This window comes from Podarcis melisellensis, assembly GCF_964234715.1.
Source record: "Podarcis melisellensis genome assembly, chromosome: 17".
Taxonomy (NCBI): Eukaryota; Metazoa; Chordata; class Lepidosauria; order Squamata; family Lacertidae; genus Podarcis; species Podarcis melisellensis.
In genome coordinates this window covers 2,108,602-2,127,911 of record NC_138534.1, presented here as the reverse complement: position 1 = coordinate 2,127,911, position 19,310 = coordinate 2,108,602, and the positions used below count along the sequence as shown (strand labels likewise).

Genomic DNA, 19,310 nt, shown 5'->3' with positions numbered 1-19,310 from the left:
GGGCTTGCTTCGCAAGTTCCTGCGGGGTTTTCCCCCCCCCTTTTCCCCAAGCCGCTGAGCCGCTTATCAGCTGATCTGCTAAGCCGCTAAACAGGTGATCCGCTAAGCCGCTAAACAGCTAAGCCGCTTATCAGCTGATCCGCTAAGCCGCTAATAGCGCTAAGCCGCTAATGGGCTTGCTTCGCAAGACGAAAAAACCGCAAGACGAAGAGACTCGCAGAACGGACTCGCAGCACCACTGTACTGAATTAAGATATCTATCTATCCATCTCTCTATTTATCTACAAGCAACATTTAAAATTGCCAATTATGGAGATCACAAGTGAAATTTGTTGTATCTCTTTTTAAAGTTGTAAATAACAAGTTCAGCTCTGACCAGTGAGAGGGCTAAAACCAGTATTATTGCCAGGGACAGTCTCACTCATTACATCCAAAGACTTGTTGGTTGAAAGGTAAATAAACTGGATTTCGCCAATCACGTTTTTTCATTTCTCTTAGTTTTCCCTTGGGTTTTCTAGTCGTCAGGTGTATCTGATTTTCTTGATTCTCTTTAAAATCTTCTTCTTGGTATTTTTATGAGTTTTCAATTTAAATTTGGCTAAGCTTTCTTTTGGGGGCTTTCTCAATGTCCATCATCTGCCCACAATTTACTCTCCCTGTTTTATTATGATTCTTTGTTGGTCTTCTATTTTCTTTCAGTTTCCTTTTAATTTAAAATGTATTGCCTCTCCTAACACATTTTAGGGAGTTACTGAAGTAAGATATCTATCTATCATCTATCTATCTATCTATCTATCTATCTATCTATCTATCTATCTGTATATCTAAAAGCAACATTTAAAATTGCCAATTATGGAGATTACAAGTGAAAATTTGTTGTATCTCTTTTTAAAGTTGTAAATAGCAACTTCAGCTCTGACCAGTGAGAGGGCTAAAAACCAGTATTATTGCCAGGGACAGTCGCACTCACTAGAATCTGGCTCGCTCCTTCCACCACCTGTTGGTCACATAAAGGACACATTAAAAAGTCCCTTGGCGCATTAATACAGTGGATACAAATGGGTTTGTTTTCAACATAGGATCATTGCGCATGGGTGAGAAAGTAGTACCAGCCCCACTCCCTAATAACAGGGTTGCTGGGGGGGGGGCAGTAAGCCCTGCCCTACATATTCACATGACATGGCCTCGGTCCACTATATCTGAAGGAGCGTCTCCTCCCCCATCGTTCTGCCCGGACACTGAGGTCCTGCTCCGAGCGCCTTCTGGCGGTTCCCTCACTGCAAGAGGCCAAGTTACAGGGAACCAGGCAGAGGGCCTTCTCGGTAGTGGCGCCCGCCCTGTGGAACGCCCTTCCAGCAGATGTCAAAGTGATAAATATCTACCTGACATTCAGAAGACATCTGAAGGCAGCCCTGTTCAGGGAAGTTTTTAATATGTGACATTTTAGTGTCTCTTTCATCTTTGTTGGAAGCCGCCCAGAGTGGCTGGGGAAACCCAGCCAGATGGGCGGGGTACAAATAATAAATTATTATTATTGTTGTTATTATTGTTATTATTTTATTTTTATTATTATTATTATTATGGCACACAATTAAATGGCAATGCCCATGGACTTGGGGTGGGTGTTTCCCGGCCCCCTCAAAAAAAATTGGGGGGGTTAAGAGGAGTTAGCTCCTAAGCCAGGGTATGTGTCATTGCTGGGTCCATGTCTTTGCTTGCTTGGCTATGTGTAGCACCTGCTGTGCCTTTTAATGGCATTTTGCCCAAGTATCGCACTGATCTGAGCATTAAAGATTTTGGTAGATATTGCAGCCTGAGTTGGAATTCTTCTTTGAGTGACAGGCAGGAAACTCTCCTCCACAGTGGCTTTTTTGGAGGTTCTCCTTATGGGAGGGGCCCCAAGGGCCCCCAAATGGATAGCCTATCGCTTTAAGAAAATGCTAAGAAACTGTTTATCTATCTGTCTGTCTATCTACAAGCAACATTTAAAATTGCCAATTATGGAGATCACAAATGAAAATTTGTTGTATCTCTTTTTAAAGTTGTAAATAACAACTTCAGCTCTGACCAGTGAGAGTGCTAAAAACCACTATTATTGCCAGGGACAGTCAGCGGCGGAGGAAGCCACTCGGGCACCTGGTGTTTGAGCTGCCCATAGGGGAGAAAACATTAGGCACTTTATAATTAATATAAAAACCCTCTCCATAATTTCGTTTCTCTGCATTTACCTGTTGAATGTGCAAACTGACTCCATTGAGGGAAAACAATATTGCATTTGAAGCGTGGTAAAAGTCCCTTCTGTGGTGTCCATTCACCAGTGAAACGTATTGCTGGGCGTTGCAGTGATCTGGTGATGAATATTTGTGTGTCTACCAGTCCTTAAAGCAAACTACAAAACTAAATACTTGTGTCTGCACTAGTCATTTCTGAAACGGTCTTCAAAGATCGCCCCACTTACAGCGCATGGCAGTAATCCCACTCTGGAGGTTACCAGAGCATGGATAACAGGGGCAAGACTATCCTGGTTCAGGAACATCAATGGCTGGTGAGAAGCGCTCTTGGGTCTTTTTACACAAGCACAAACCCAGGTTGCAGCACGTGTGCCTTCAAGAGGGAGCTGCAAGCAGCTTTATGATGAGTGTAAGGTAAAGGTAAAGGGACCCCTGACCATTAGGTCCAGTCGTGTCCGACTCTGGGGTTGCGGCACTCATCTCGCTTTATTGGCCGAGGGGGCTGGCGTACAGCTTCTGGGTCATGTGGCCAACATGGTGAACCAGCGCATGGAAACGCCGTTTACCTTCCCACCGCACTTTGATGTCTTTTTGAACTGCTAGGTTGGAACGAGCAGGGACCGAGCAACGGGAGCTCACCCCGTCGCTGGGATTCCAACCGCTGACCTTCTGATCAGCAAGTCCTAGGCTCTGTGGTTTAACCCACAGCACCACCCACATCCCTATGCTGAGTGTACCTTACGACAAATGCCAAACAGAAATTCAACAGGTGAAGCTTTCACCAGAATGCAAAGGTGGTGACAGAGTTGGGCAAATTTTGCTTGCCGTTTAAAAGTAGGAGCCCTGCCAGAAAGAAAGAAAAAAGGCAAATCTTCCTATATAAATGGGACTTCAAGACCACGGCATCCATTTTGGCTCCTCTGCCATTTGGCCCCCTCCTCTTCCTCACTGCCAGCTATTAGCTGCTTTCCCCTGGTGGCAAGAGAGACAGAGAGACGCAGCAACAGGGATGGGGAACCTGTGTCTCTCCCGATGCTGCAAGGACTACAACTCCCATTATCCCTGACCCTCGGCCATGCTGGATGGGGCTGGAGGGAACTGGAGTCCAGCAACACCTGGAGAAACACTCTGATTAAGATTTGGCTGGTGTTTGTGTAATAGATCAATACGGTAAACCGGATCAAATATATTTAATCAGTTAACACATGCAGACTATAAAGTAAAGTACAATGGATAATTTATTAGAGCATCAGATTCTATGTACTTTGTCTTATATCAAGGCAGTCCCAGGCTTGGCTGCTTCTCAGCACCCAAGATTTATCAGTGTCCAATAGTATGTCCAGAACACAAAGCAACATCTTGGCTCTAAGGATGGCATGTTCAACGCCTCCTCTGACATCAGTAGCCCATGGGCAAGTCCAGAGTCCAGCCAAGACTATGGGGAAGCTTCCTGTTGCCACCATCTGTCAAGCCACAGGAGGCCCAAACAGGTCCATAATTTCCACCACCAAGCAGAGATGCTCCAGGAAGGAGCTGACAGACACATGCAGAATCCAGGCTTCATCTGCTCTCCATTGACTGCAAAAAAATAAAATATATATTTTGTATAGATTGAAACATAAAATGTCAACACTTGCACTACACTTAACAGCCCAATGAACATGCCACTCCTTCTGCCAATACAGTGGTACCTCGGGTTACATACGCTTCAGGTTACATATGCTTCAGGTTACAGACCGCTAACCCAGAAATAGTGCTTCAGGTTAAGAACTTTGTTTCAGGATAAGAACAGAAATCGGGCTCCGGCGGCGCAGCAGCAGCAGGAGGCCCCATTAGCTAAAGTGGTGCTTCAGGTTAAGAACAGTTTCAGGTTAAGAACAAACCTCTGGAACGAATTAAGTACTTAACCTGAGGTACTACTGTATCCTCATTCTATTCCAGTCCTTGAGCTTCCCTTTTACTCTTGGCAGAATCTGGGCACCTGGTCCAATACATTTTGAGGCCAGAAAATATACTGTCTCAATTAATTTATTCTTATCAGAGCACCAACTGAATGCAAAGGACTCAACAGAGAGGAAGAGAGGAATTATTCTTATTATCCTCCTCCTCCTCTATATAGTATCATCAGCATGTGTAGCACTTTGCAGAAAATACGAGGGGACAGATCTCTGCCCTGACAGGCTTACAGTGCTCAGGTTTAGATAGAGGCCTGGCTGCTGCAGTGTCCCTGCTCCAAGGGCTTCATGGGAAAGGTGATGGGAGGGAGGGCTTGAAGGAAATAAGCGAGGAGGATGCCCAGAGGGGTTCTGAGAGGGGGTACCAGGCATATGGGGCATCAGGGAGGAAAGGCAGAGTTGTTTCGGGGAACAGGAGACATCTAGAGGTTGAGGAGCAGAGCTCACAGGCAGAGATGTCTCAGGATACAAGAATGCTGTCCTAAGAATGGGAGAGCATGACCACAAAGGGCTCTGAAGGCAAGAGCAAGGCGTTTGTGATACATCCGAGGGATGAGCATCATGTTATCGGAGTGGTGTGAGAGATTTTGGTAGCTAAGTCAGCAAGGGGAGACAACAGAAGGTCGGGGTGCAGAAGGGCCCCAGCTCAGTGGGAGAGCAGCCACTTTGCATGCAGATGGTCAATCCCTGGTAGGTCTGGGAGCTACGCCTGTCTGTCCACCTGAAAAAGTGCAGATGGTCCTGTGCTAAATGGATGGTAGGTAGATTCCCACGTCCCCAGGAAGTTGTCTTGTGTGCAGAAGCACACTGATCCAAACGCAGGTCTTGCTCAGCACACCTCTTTATTTTACTTGCACCCCACTCTTCCTCCAAGTTATGCGCAAAACAAGCCTGCACGAATAAGGTCACACCAAAATAGAAAAAATAGGCTATTACATATAGTTGAAGTTACAGATAGGTAGCCGTGTTGGTCTGCCATAGTCAAAACAAAAAAAATTCCTTCCAGTAGCACCTTAAAGACCAACTAAGTTAGTTCTTGGTATGAGCTTTTGTGTGCATGCACACTTCTTTTTAGTATATGTGCTGCCGAAGCGAGCACGCATGCACACTTCTTCAGATACACACCAAGAACTAACTTAGTTGGTCTTTAAGGTGCTACTGGAAGGAATTTTTCTTTGTTTTGACATATAGTTGAAATACACACAAATTCAAATGTTAATCTAATTAAATGAAAAAATTGTTTTCTGTAATTCACATTTCAGAACTACCAATGGTGAATGACACAATGTCCAGTAATGTAACTGGATCAAAAAAATCATGATTCATTACTTACACTGGCAATATCACAGCTTGACTTTTTATTTTTTAGATTTTTTAAAATGTGGGTTGTAAAACTGGTTCTTACATAGGGATTTACAGTTTGTGGAGAATATTCTCCGGAGAAATTTCTAGCAGAGAATATTCTTGAGAATATTTTCATTCTCGAGAATATTCTCCGGAATAGTCTCACCTCACATCACTAGACTCAAGGCGGCTTACACATTCCTTTCGGGAGTTTAGTTGTCAGATTTCCGCAAGAGTCTAGCCACTGGGGAGCAGAAGGCTAAGCCGCCAATTCCCAGCCTTCTTACTGATTTGCTGCCAAAACATAGTGCCATACTAGTGTTCCATGCCAGCCCAAGCTCCACAAGTGGTGCAAGATTCCAGGGGTTGCAGGTGTGCTTCCCAGGGTCTGCGTTCCCTTTTGGGACAGTGAGGCACAGCAGAGACTGTAGTGCCTTTGTGATACATGGCTTTACAGTGGTACCCTGGTTCCCAAACACCAAAAACCTGGAAGTAAGTTGTTCCAGTTTTCCAACATTTTTTGGAAGCTGAACATCTGATGTGACTGTCAGCTATTGATTCTGGGGCGCCAGCACCAGTCAGAAGCTGCGCCTTGGTTTTCGAACATTTCAGAAGTCAAATGGACTTCCGGAACAGATTAAGTTTGGTGCCTTTGTTTTTGTTATTTATTTTGCGTTGTTTTTTTCTGAAGCTTTTTCTGTTAATTTGTTTTTGTGATTGTGTGGAACCCAGTTCAGCTACTGATTGATTGATTGTGTGACTGAAGAAATGGATAAAAGCCCCCCATGCAAACAATGACTATCATCAGTGCAGGTAAGGAAAAAAATTAATTTTAATCTCTATCATCTATAATACTATCTTATTTGTTTTATAGTACTGTACAGTACATTCAATGATTATTGCTTTCATTTTATGGATCAATGGCCTTGTTAGATAGTAAAAATCATGTTTAATTGCTGTTTTAGGGGTTGTTTTTAAAAGCCTGGAACTGATTAATCCGTTTTGCATTACTTTCTGTGGGAAAGGGCACCTTGGTTTTGGAACATTTTGGTTTTGGAACGGACTTCCGGAATGGGTTAAGTTTGAGAACCAAAGTACCACTGTATTTACACATAAATACAACCTGCACCTAGATGGAGGGATTGCAGAACATTAATAATAATAAGAATAATTTATTATTTATACCCCACCCATCTGGCTGGGCTTCCCCACCTATGAGGGTTTGGCTTCCCCCTTAAGGGGGGGGGATGCAAAGGACAGCAAAAAGCCATAATCTGCTTCTCTTAGTTCCAGCCTGCCATTCCCAGCTCACCTGGAGTTCCGCCCCTCCTTCTCCTTGCTGCTGACTCCAAGGACATCTCTCCAGCCTATGTCACTCAAAGTTGAAACCTGAAACCTGGCCTTTCGCTGCCCACTAGCACCCCATCAAAGCAGGGGTCCGAGTACCCCATGCCTGGCAATCTTGCCCTCTGATGGTTTCCTTGAAGGTTCCTGCCTTAAATCCATACTTAATCTACAATTGGCCAGGTTTATTGACTTCTTATCAGCCATTGTTGTTAGGAGGATCAGTTCTCAAATCCAGCCTTCTTCTCTCCTACTTCCCCAGCAAAAAAAAGCAATGAACAAATCTCTTAAACTTTTATCATTTGTTTAATCAATGAAAGGAACAATTAAAAAAAACAAACAGATTTGAAGCACATTCCTCTCCTTAAAGAATTCTGAGCACTCTAGTTGTAATTCTCAGCAACCATTAATAAACTGCAGTGCACATTATTCTTGGGGGGGGGATAATGTGCTTCAAACGTACTTTGCAAGTACTTTGTGCCCCCTAACCCTAACCCCCAGATGTTGCGCCCAGTGAGGCCGGCCCCCCCTGCACCCCCCATGCTACGCCACTGTGCAAGTATAGTGGGTACACAGACACCCCACCCCAGAGAAAGGAGAGGACATAGGAGGAGGAGAGCTGCTTATGAAGAGGTTCCTTCCTGGCACTGAAAGTATTTTGCCTTCTAGTTAGTAAGAGGTCCGTGCACACAGCGCATCCTTTACATCAGGGATGGGCAACTTGTATCTGTTAAGGACTGTATATGGCTGAAACCTATCTATTTGTTCTCAAGCAGCTGGATTGAGGATCTCTGACCATGGTTGGATCCAGGGCTTTCCAGCTGGAACTCGAAGGAACTCAGTTCTGGCCCCTCTCAGGTGAGCACCATTGTCATTCTAAGAGAATGAAGGATGTGTTCATGGTGAGTTCTGGCACCTCTTTTTCTTGGTTGTCTCTGCCTTGCAGACACCAAAGTAGGCTATCCTCTTTGTCCAATCCACGATCTTTATTTACACTACAGATTATAATCAGAATCAATATCAGCTCAACTCTACAAAGGAACCCAAGCAGTTGCGATCAGTAGCGATCATTCCGGAATGCCAGTGAAAGCAGCAGGGGAGCAAGGTGGGTTGCTGGCAATATCCCAGAGAAGAAAGGGCTGTTGCAGGAGCCAGCTCCTAGGGCCGAAGGGGCTTCATTCCCCCCCCCCAATAAAATATTGGAGGGGGCTGTCCCCCCAAGTTGATGGGCATTGCCATTCAAATGGTGTGCGCGCACCATGTCATGTAGTTGCTTATGCAGGACGGGGCATACCTTGCCCCCCCCCCATATTTTAATAAGTTGGCACCCCTGTCCCGCAGTTGTTTTCCAACACCCTCAGGCCGCTTTGCAAGCTCGGCCTCAACCAAGGACCAACTCTCTGTACTACCTGGGAAGGAAACTGCAGGCAGTTCAAGCTGCGATGCAAAGATCCTCAGCAGATCGCCGAGTGGGGGCCATGGCCCACGATGCCGGGGAAGTGCTCTCTGCCCTCCGTGGAAAGCAGTGGCTTTACCTCTGGCCAGGGCCCAGTGAATAGTGGCGCTGGCGAGGGAAGAACCAGCCACGAATTCCCGGGGCCCCGCGGAGAGACTGTTCCCACGGGCCGGGAGGGCCCGTTTCGGGTCTGCGGGCGGAGGCTGGGCGGGTTCCCGGGCTCCCCGCCCCGGGGAGGCGCCCTAGCCGGCCCGCCACAGGTAAAGGCCCAGGCCGTCGGGCGGCGGCGCCCCAGAGGAGGGCCGGCTCTGCCCCGAGGAGAGCGCGCCATGCGGGAGACTTTCCTGCGCTGCCCTCTGCGCACGGCGGCCGGGCGGGTCCTGGTGTCTCTGCCGCCGGGCGGGGAGTTCCTGCTGGGCACGCCGGAGCTGGTGGGCCGGACGAGCGGTGAGTGTCTTCGCGGAACCCTGGCCTGGCATCCCGGGGGGCATCGTGGCTTTGGGGCGGGCGCCTCTTGGTCGGGGGTCTTGATTCTTCAGGTTTCCATCGGGGTTGGAGAGGCGCCTCTTCGTTAGCACCGTATACCTGAAGCAGAACACACACCTTCACCCCCAAATTCTGACACTGGTTTTCTCCCCACAAAGCTACAGGTCCCGGAATTGGGGGGCGCGGGGGGCGCATGTGCTTTAAGGAGATGCTGTGCGTGCAGCCCAAGGCTGCGATCTTGTATACACTCTGGAGGGAGTAATCTCAACTGCATTTATGGGATTTACTTCTGAGTAGATTTACACAGGCTTGCTCTATCCGGTGTACTTGCCACGTTGTAAAGGTGAACGTTGGTAGTATTCCATAATTATGGCCTTTGCGGGGACTCTTGTTTGCTTTAAAATCACTTTCAATGCTGAAAACAAGCGGTAGGAACTCCACTGTGTGACAGTTGCCTGGGGGGAGGAGCAGTGTCGGATTTACTGTAAGCTATACAAGCTATAGCTTGGGGCCCCCAAAAAATGTCAAGGGAAAAACAACTGGATGTACATTTCCAAAATATAATGGCTTTAGATACCTATTAGGTATCCATAAATTACTATATAGCATATATTCAACGCAAAAAAGAGTGACAATTGTTGTTGACAAAGGACAGCTGGACATCTAAAGGGCCCCATTACCTTCAGGAGCTCCTTAGGGCCGCATCAAACCTAAATCCAGCCCTGGGGGTTGGGGGGTGGTTCTGTAGCCAAAGTCTGGCAGGAACATTTCCCACTCCTGCCTAGGTTTTGCAGAAAAAAGATGTGACATTGTTGACAAGGCTGCCCCATTTTAGGAACAGAGGAGCCTGCCTTGTATCATGCCAGACTCTTTGTCCATCCAGCCCAGTTGTGCCTCCTCTGACTGGCAGTGGCTCTCTGGGGTCTCAGACAGAAAGGTATTTCCCATCATTTACTTACATAAACTGCAGGGAAGGAAACCTGGGACCTTCTGCTTGTACTCTGCCCCTGGCCTGCACTCTCTTCCACCAGCAGACTTTGCTTCTCCCTCTTCTCCCAGTTGCATGGCAATAACTTCAGGGTTTGCCACATGCATATCCCCAGGGATAAGTAACCAGAGATGCTCATAAGTAGAGGCCAGGCAGTACTATTTTTTTAATGTTTTATTAAGGGTAATGCTGTTCCATCCTCTGAATGCAGTTAGTCTTGGTTAATATTTGCCCTTCCTTTCCGGGTAAACAAGACAAATTATCTCTCCACTCTTAGGACCAGAATAGTTTCCTCACTGAGGTTAATCATTTAACACAGGTGGATGTGGAAAGAATGCATGCAGACTTAGAGAATCACTAAAGGAACACAGGGCCAGAGGTGTGTGTGAGTAACTCCTATTTCCAGGGTTCATGTTGAGAGTGCTGTTTTGTTTTACAGCCAAAACAGCACGAACCATGCATGAGACAGGTGTCAGTAGACATGGGGAGGATGGGACAATGTGAAGTTTATAGAAGTACGAAAACAATAAGAAACAAATAGAAAAAAGCAGTAAGGACCCCCAACAGCCCAGTGAGAACTGAGCTCCTTAGTGGCCATGGATTGCAGTCCAACTTGCAAGTGTATATGAGCAAATGTGTGGGAAATCAAGAGGACATTGAATGGAAGAGGTAGAATCCTGAACAGGGAGCACTCCACACACCCCAACATTTTGTTTTAGGTCTCACTCATACTTCCCTTTTTGAAAAGTCTTGTATGTGTGTGTTTGCAATGTGAGAGTGAAAAGCCCTTTTATACTGAGGAGTGAAAATTCATTTCAACTTCTTTTTATTCATTTTCTATAACCAAACAACAGCAAAGAAAGAAAAAGAAAAATAGCCAACACATACCAAAAAAAGAAAAAGTCATGTGGCCAGCATGACTAAGCCGCTTCGGGCAAACCAGAGCAGCGCACGGAAACGTCGTTTACCTTCCCGCTGGAGTGGTACCTGTTGATCTACTTGCACTTTGAGGTGCTTTCCAACTGCTAGGTTGGCAGGAGCAGGGACCGAGCAACGGGAGCTCACCCTGTTTCGGGGATTCAAACCGCCAATCTTCTGATCGGCAAGCCCTAGGCTCAGTGGTTTAACCCACAGCGCCACCCGCGTCCCTATGTAAAGATTATTTAGCTTTAATTTTTTTTATGGAGGATAGGGTTATGGACAGCTGTCATGATAGCTGAATACAGTCCCCATGTACAGAGTGTAGCAGGCGGGTAGGCAGCCTTCCCTGTCCTGATGCCCTCTAGTCGTTGTTGGACTACAACTCCCATCATCCTTGACCCTTGGTCAGGCAGAATGGGGCCAACATCTGGAGGATGCCAGGTTGGAGGAGAAGGCCACAGTCAAGGGTAAGTTGTTTCTTTCTTGCTCTGCAGTCTGCTTGTGAACTTCCAAGGCTGGGCACTGTTAGAGTGCTGGAATAGATCAACCCTTTAGTTTGATCTGTATTATATAGTTGTTATATATTTGGATGGGGAAGATGGATAGAAGGCTTCCAAGAGGTGAAACATCTATCTAAGCCATGTATAAATTGCCTGTTCCTCCTTAGTGGCATTTTGCTTTCAGTCTATGATTCTAAACTAGTTTCAGAATCAGAACAATGCATGCAATTGGAAGCTCTTGCAGAATAAGAAAACATTTTCTATCCTGTGTTGCAATTTTGTTTGTCCTCCGCTTCCCACCTTTGCGGAAGCTTTGCTCTAGGGTGGCTGAAGAACAAGCTGCGGGGTTCACTGCAGGAATTGCAGGGTCGGATTACTGCAGCATGGCTTTCACTAAAGGTCACGCTAGCCTCCTGGCAGGAATTTTTATTCACATCTGAGTGAAACAGGTCAGTTTACTAGCATACAAAGGTCATTCAACTCACCTAACAAGGCTTGGAAGTTGGAATAGCTAGTTCCTCTCACTGTTGCTGGTATTCTTGCTATCCAGCAAGAAATCAGGACTGTTGGCATCCTTTGATCTTAACATTTCCCCTGTCCCTCCATTCTTAAGCAAGTGGCATCTGATTAGAAGATTGAACTGAAGAGGAACATTGTTTGTGAAAGAGCCAAGTGAGGTGGAATTGGGGTTAGCTCAGTGCTGCAAGTGATGGGGCCAGGGCTGGTGGCTTCCTGGAGGACCCCTAGATGTTCCCATTGACTCCTATGGGGAAATGAAATGCTGCATATGGTCAGCTGTTGCATTGAAGGGACCAGGTCTTCACAGACGGACCTCTTGGAAATTCTCAGTGACACTGTGTGGTTCCTATGGGCCCCCTCATTCTCTCAACCTGTCCCTGATATTTTGTTAGTCTTGAATCAGTAATAAAGTGCTCCCAGATTTATGTGGGTACTGAATCTCACAAACTTGTATACTGCATTATGACATTTATGATAATCTCACAGTATTTTGGGAGTTACACGTACTTACAGTTCAAAAACACATAATTATGAACAGTGCTTTTTTCTAAAAAAAAATGTTTAGGGGTACTCTCATTTTCCTACTCATATTGAAATACTGCCCCTCAATGAGGCCAAACTTAGATTCACAAAATGTTTAGGAGTATGCGTACCCCCGCATCCCTCCCGAAAAAAGCACTGATTATGAAAGTGAAGTATGAAACATGCATTTCATCTTGTTGGAAAATGTCGTGTGACTAGGCCAAGCTTGGAAATCTGGACAGTTGAGGTCATTAGTGCTTCTTTGTGAGAAGATCATATTATATCTGCGTTACAGGAGGAGAATACCTGTCTTTTGAGTAATTACCTGCCTAGAGTCTAATGAATAAATATTGGTCCTCTTTTTGGTGCCCTCAGTGAAGCTGAGTGCAAGTCAGCTTACACAACCATTTGGGTGTGTAGCAGCCATGGGAGGGGGGCTTTGTCTTTCAGCTGCTTCAGTCTGGAATGAGCTAATCATGCACCACAAGGCAGTCATGCAAGGATCTCACTCACAAGAAGGGCATGATGGAGGTAACTCATATTTTGTCTCTGACATACAGACACATGCCAGTAAAATGAAAGATGAATTTTTATTCACCAAGAATAACAGCCCTCAGTAACCCAAACCTCCATGAACCTGTAAAATCCTCTTAAAAAGTTACCCGTGCTCGTAGTCACTCCTATCATGAGTCTCTGAGTGAGTGCTTGCCACGTGTCCTGCGGAGCCAGGCAGGATGGGGCAAGGGGAGCAGGAATCAGAGGAGGAGGATTCAGAGCGGGGTGTGTGGCTGTAGACAGCTTGGGCAGGGATCAGAATGAGGGCCCTATCCCGGAGTTGCCAGATGTCCCAGAAGAGGAGGGATGTCCACTGGGCCCATCTCTCCTTCGCCTCCAGAGACTCAGCCAGCTAATCAGTAGAGCCGTCTGGGTCTGGGGTGGAGGAGGAGTCAGAGGGATGGACGTGAGTCCTATAGCCAGCTTCCCTCCCCCAAGCCCCTTAGAAGTGTTAAGTTGCAGAGTCAGTCTTCTTTTCATTTGGCACAAGAACGTGTGAGTGACAGGCTCTGTGATGGTTCAGAATTTATCTGGTTAAATTCCCCTGGTGTGTGTCACCTGCTAACGTCAGCTTACAGAAGCTGGGCGGAGACAGAAGCTTTTAGAAGCTAAGAAGGAGGAGTTTTTCCCTCTACTTTCACTTCCCTCTGTGTATCTGTGAGGGAGACATGGCTGAAAGAAGCCCTGGACTTTGTTTGCTGTAATGTTTTAATAAAGAGCTGTAAATAGACGGAGCTGTCTATGTGTGCTTACAAGAAGCAAGACTGCTTTACACGCTGTGTTCAACTCTGCTAAAAAAAAGCCGTGACTGAAAGGAGAGACAGCAGGAGTTATTGCGCAGCCAGAGAGGAAGCCTGCCGGACCGCTGTAGGTGATTGATGCGGATCGTAAAGCTGTCTGACGTCGCGGCTCTATCGATAAGGCAAGATCGATAGATATCTCTCCACAGGTTATGGAGTGTCAGAAAACGCTCGTAAAGCAGTCGGTGTGAGCCTCAGGAATGCTTTGAAGTCAGCGGTCTGCGGCTGAGGAGCGCAACGGGAGCTGACTGGGTGCTGGAGAGCAAGAATGATTAATTGCCTGCTTCTGAGAGACAGTGAGAGCATCTGATACACAGAGAGCTGGGAGCTGAGACGCAGCTGAAAAATCGCTTCTCCAAAGACAGGTGCTGGAGGCTACTGCTACGTGAGTAAGCTGGGGCACTGGGGGGAGAAGATGGCGCAGTTCCAGAAGCATGGTTTTGAGCTTAAGCTACCATGTGAAAAGCTGACGCGCGAAGGCTGGTGGACGTGGAGTCTCCACGTAGAACTGTTATTGGTCGGAGAAAGCCTTTGGGAGGCAGTCCAGCCACTACAGAAAGCGGCTGGAGCAGCAACAGAGCTGAGCGAAGCTGAGAAGTGTGTGCTAGTATTTCTGGCAGAGAATGTAAGTGATGCGCTGAAGCCTATTGTCCTAGATGCTGAGAGGCCTGGGGTTGCATGGCTAGCACTCCGTGAGGCTTGTGAAGCAGGAGTGGAACGCCATGGCCTAGATGCGGCTGCGTCAGAAGGGGAGAGGCAGGATGGCGCTGGGCACATTCTTGGGAGTCAACACACAGCTGAGGGAAGCTGTGGGCCCCCAGAGGGGGCAGAAGGGACTATTGCTGGCAGCTGTACTAGTGCTGCACCGTGCTTGTGTGATGGACTGAGTCCTGGAGAGGCTGGACTGGCAGGCCCTGTTCCCGATGTCTTGGCCTCTAGGAGCGCTAGTGAGCAGATCGGGGGGGCGAAGAGTTCCAAAGGCAAGTTTAAAGAACTTTCCCTTTGTGCTGAAGCAGAGAGGAGCTTCAGGGGGGGCCAGACTGGTGGAAGGCACCGTTCCAGAAGGAGGAAGGCCAGGCCAGCTGGGAGGAGCCCCGGGCAGTGTTTTTCCACTGGAGTTCAACGTCGGCGTGGCAGTTGCCCCCACCGGAGCAGAGAGCCGATGCAGGATGTTTGCAAGGACTTTTCCCATGGGAATCAGGCAGGTTTCCATGGCAACAGGCCTGGGAAGACAGGCAGGCGTGGAGCTGAGCCAGGTGGCCGTGGTAAACAACAGGAAGAGTCTTATCAAGTCTCAGCGAGTATGGCAGTGTTTGAAGACGGCGGAGTGGAAAATTTCCAGCTCAGCCTTGTAATTGACTCTGCAGCTAACCGCAACATGGTTCCAGAGACCCCTGCAGTCGAGAGGTGGAATTGCACGGCAGTTCCGAAGGGGCAAACTATTAAGTTCGCGAATGGACAGAAAACTAGAGTTCGCAAATGCACTAATGTCTATCTTTCTGTTTTACAGGAGACGGTGGATTTTTGTATTGTTCCAGAGATTCATCACTGTTTGTTATCTGTGCCTTATTTGTTGAATAAGGGGTTCAAAGTTTGTTTTGAAAATGATGTCTGCACAATCTCCAGAGAGGGGAGGTTACTGGCCAAAGTGCGGAAGGGACAGAATGACCTTTTCATTCTTAAAACGTCTCTTGGGGGTGAGGGGAAGGTTGAGAAAGCACAAGCGTTGCGTGCTACAGTTCCCAACCAGCGTGCTACAATTCCCGCTCATAATGTTACATGTGCATGCGTATGGCATCAGAGAACAATTCATGGGTCGGTAGAGGACTTGCAGACTCTGCCCGAGGTTGCCACGGGGTGTAGGATTCAAAATTGTGGAAGTGCCATTGATTGTGACACTTGCAAGCAAGCAAAGGTGAGAGGGTGCAGTTACCCAAAGGTGGAACGTGTGGCCACTAAACCTTTTGAGCTGGTACACATAGATTTGGCCGGTCCTGTCAAGGAACCAAGTCTGGGAGGGGCCAGGTTTCTGCTAACGTTTTTGGATGATTTCTCACAGAATTCCTGGTGTCTTGGTCTCAAATCCAGGGAGGATGCAGCACAGCTGATCAAGAGCTGGATTGAGGGGGTGGAACAGAGGTTCTCCACCAGGGTTCAAGCGATCATCAGTGACAGAAATGCTGAGTACACTGGTTCTGCGTTGCAGAAGTTCTTGCAGAAGAGAGGGATACGCCACACAGTTACTTCACCCCAGCAAGGGGGGGGCAGAGCTGAGGAGTGAAGCTCTGGTTAAGGCTGCACAGGTGATGCTGAAAGAAGCCAGGTTGCCTCCTGAGTTTTGGCTGGAGGCTACTAGGGCTGTGTCATTCACCTGGAATCGGGTCTACAATTCACTGGTAGGTGACACACCGTTCTCTTTGTTAAATGGCCGCAAACCCCAGGTTCACTTTCTGCGGACGTTTGGGACTCCTGCGCTTGTCGCTTTGCCTAAGGCTTTGCAAGGGCCAGATGGAGCCAAAGTCCAGAAAATGATCTTCTGCGGGTATGAGCCAGATGCCCGTGCATGGCGTTTTGCCTACCCGTCAGGTGATCAGAGTAAGGTGCTGATCAGTAAACACGCTGAGTTCTTAGAGGAGGAGGTAAAGTCAAAGACTCCTGTCAGGCGTGATGTTCTCTCAGATTGTCTCTCTGATCCAGAAGACAGTTCTGATGAGGCAGAGGAAGAAGGGGCTGAGGCTGCTGATGACGACCAGGTCACTGACCAGGGTCAAGAGCAGGATGTGGCATCTCCACAAGCTGTTATGAGACTGCCCAAGAGTGCGCCTAGTTCTCCTGTGAGTGTAATGGAGAGGATTCGAAGACGCTTTAAGTCAGAGAGTGAATCCCATGATGCAGAGGATACACCTGCTGATCAAAGTGAGTCAGAGGAAACACCTGAGTTTGTGCCTAGGAGGTCCAGTCGCACAACTAAGGGTATCCCACCAGAGAGGTATCAGGCCACAGGTGCGTGGGTAAGTTTCGCACAGTGCGATTCTGAGAGTTGTGAGGTGGTTCCACAAATGCCAAACAGGTTTGCCAAGGGAGGGCACAAGGCATTGGGGAAGGGATCGATCTCACAAGGTGTTACTGAAGATGTTACACAGGTATCACGCAGGGACACAAGGGGGGGTGTGATGGTTCAGAATTTATCTGGTTAAATTCCCCTGGTGTGTGTCACCTGCTAACGTCAGCTTACAGAAGCTGGGCGGAGACAGAAGCTTTTAGAAGCTAAGAAGGAGGAGTTTTTCCCTGTACTTTCACTTCCCTCTGTGTATCTGTGAGGGAGACATGGCTGAAAGAAGCCCTGGACTTTGTTTGCTGTAATGTTTTAATAAAGAGCTGTAAATAGACGGAGCTGTCTATGTGTGCTTACAAGAAGCAAGACTGCTTTACACGCTGTGTTCAACTCTGCTAAAAAAAAGCCGTGACTGAAAGGAGAGACAGCAGGAGTTATTGCGCAGCCAGAGAGGAAGCCTGCCGGACCGCTGTAGGTGATTGATGCGGATCGTAAAGCTGTCTGACGTCGCGGCTCTATCGATAAGGCAAGATCGATAGATATCTCTCCACAGGCTCTGCCTTGCTCCTTTAAAAGTTGAGCAGACAAGGCGGTCAGGTGTTGGGTCAACTGTATTCTCGTGTCTGCTAAGGTACCCCTGGCCTCAGGGGTGTTCCTAAGAGGTGGCCCGCTCTTTGCCCATCTCTGTGCTTGCCTTAGCTGCAGGGCTTCTGCCTGCCAGCCGTTTTGGCTGCCTGGGCCTCTTCTTAGCATTCAGCTCTCTGCTGTTCCTTTTATCAGAAAAAGGAGTGCACTAAGCTGATGCTAGGAAGAGGCAGGCCTTCTTTCTACTACTACGGGGAAAGTGCTGCCGTGGACCTGGACCTGGGTTGACCTGAAAGCATGTTGGTTGTGCATGCGCTTCCCTTCCCTTGAGGCTGGTGCAGATGCCCTGGTGCAGAAGTGTAGGAAACTGAGGGGGTGGGTTTGGATGCTTGTCATTATAGGTGAGAGCTGGTGCTCAGAGGATGTGTCCCCCGACCATTCATATATATGTGGCTTTCTCGGTCACATCAGCTTCCTCTGCAGCAAAGACGTCATCAGTGCCACATACTGGTTATTCTAGTTGACCCCCTAGGGACTGTATAGGGTCTGAAAAGGTCCGGTTTGTTCAGTGCTTCATGGGTCTTGGACCAGAATTTTACTGGCCTGACCAGAGTTTTAAATTTCCTGGCCAGCTGAACTGGGAGCTATTAAAAGCCGGAAAAAACAAGTGTCTGTGGCCCGATGGCTTGGCAGCTCTCCCTCCTGCTGTTGCTGATTTTTTACCTGCCTTCAAGTGTCAAGGCTGGCCTGAGGTGAAGGACAGGATGGCCTCTACTATTCCAAGTACAGAAGCAGATTGGATTGAGGGGTCAAGGTTATTTCAAAACTTGTGATCAGGGGTGTCAACTTGAATAAAATATTGGGGAGGCCAGGTAAGCCATGTCCCGCATAATAAATCACAAGACGCAGCACACATGCACCATTTGAATGACAATGCCCATCAACTGGGGGGCTTCAGATATTTTATTGGGGGGGGGGAAGGGACCTCACCTTGGCCCCTAGCAGTTGGCTCCTATGCTTGTGATGGGACAGCATCCTCTTTAGGGCAACAGACTGGCATTACTACTACTACTACTACCGTTTTATTTTATATTCAGTTTCATATATAGAAGGGGGGGAAAGGGGGGGGGAGAATACAAAATAGATAAAGCTGTAAAAATTAAAAAAAATATCCAGGCCTAAAAACAAGAACATATTTCAAACAGAACAAATTGAAGTCATAAAGTTTCAAGTAACACAACTGGGTTTACATTATCTAGAACGTTTCTGCTCCAAAAAATTCTAAACACATGCCATTTTTTACACCCAAAATGTTACCTGGCCAACTGCCTTCTCACCATACACACAATATCCCAGATGTTAATTATCCATTCTCAGTCATTTTCTTCCAATTAGAACAGGCTTCCTCAACCTTGGCCCTCCAGATGTTTTGAGACTACAATTCCCATCAACCCTGACCACTAATCCTGCTAGCTAGGGATCATGGGAGTTGTAGGCCAAAAACATCTGGAGGGTTGAGGTTGAGGAAGCCTGAATTAGAGAACATAGTATATTTCTGTCAGCCATCAATAAATGCTGAGCTAATTCCCCACTGTGTGCCAGTACTGTACCTTTAATATAACTGAGTAACACCCACCTAGTGGATGCAGGGCAGCCTGTATGGCCCACACATCTGTCCTGCAGCTCCTTCTGCCTGAAGGAGCATCCTCCTCCTCTCCCTCTGCATGGTTTGTGGATTGGACTCTCAGAGGGAAAGGGCAAATAAATGAGCAGAGATGGTGAGCAGGGGGCCCCAGCATCCAGGAGCCAGTATACAGTCCTGGCATTCCTCCTGACAAGGGTGTTCTAACCTCCTCTCCCCCAGTGTGAAGAAGGACAACAAGGACAACTGTGAAGTGCTTTGCAATGGCCAGCCAAGACCCAGGAGAGTAAGTGGGCAGTTGAGTCATACAGCACAGGAATTTTGCATATCTGCAATCAAGAGCCCTTTGCTTGCAGTCTGGTTCTGAAAGAGAGTGAGAGAAGGTGGAGTCAAGGGTTTCTAACCCA

General features: G+C 47.5%; 1 protein-coding gene and 2 long non-coding RNA genes across 5 annotated transcripts in view; 2 read left to right on the top strand and 1 right to left on the bottom strand.

Annotated features, from left to right (window-relative positions):
* Window positions 1-3,451: 3,451 nt before the first annotated feature.
* LOC309360647 lies at window positions 3,452-5,109 on the bottom strand. Its single transcript, XR_014164240.1, has 2 exons — window positions 4,301-5,109; window positions 3,452-3,809 (listed from the first exon to the last, which is right to left on the bottom strand). It is a non-coding gene; the product is annotated as an uncharacterized lncRNA (long non-coding RNA).
* A 3,541-nt stretch (window positions 5,110-8,650) lies between these two features.
* Window positions 8,651-19,310, top strand: part of LOC309360608 (ceramide kinase-like) — a 29,063-nt gene continuing 18,403 nt past the window's right edge. The window contains exon 1 of one of the 3 annotated variants that reach the window (XM_081895259.1): window positions 8,651-8,777. In XM_081895259.1, coding sequence (XP_081751385.1) covers window positions 8,660-8,777 — 118 coding nt within the window. In that variant the 5' untranslated portion in view covers window positions 8,651-8,659. Of the gene's footprint in view, window positions 8,778-10,853; window positions 11,675-12,727; window positions 12,798-19,310 lie in introns of those variants that run through there. The other 2 variants (XM_081895261.1, XM_081895260.1) reach the window with 2 other exon arrangements.
* On the top strand, window positions 12,805-18,376 carry LOC309360640. Its single transcript, XR_014164233.1, has 2 exons — window positions 12,805-13,327; window positions 17,230-18,376. It is a non-coding gene; the product is annotated as an uncharacterized lncRNA (long non-coding RNA).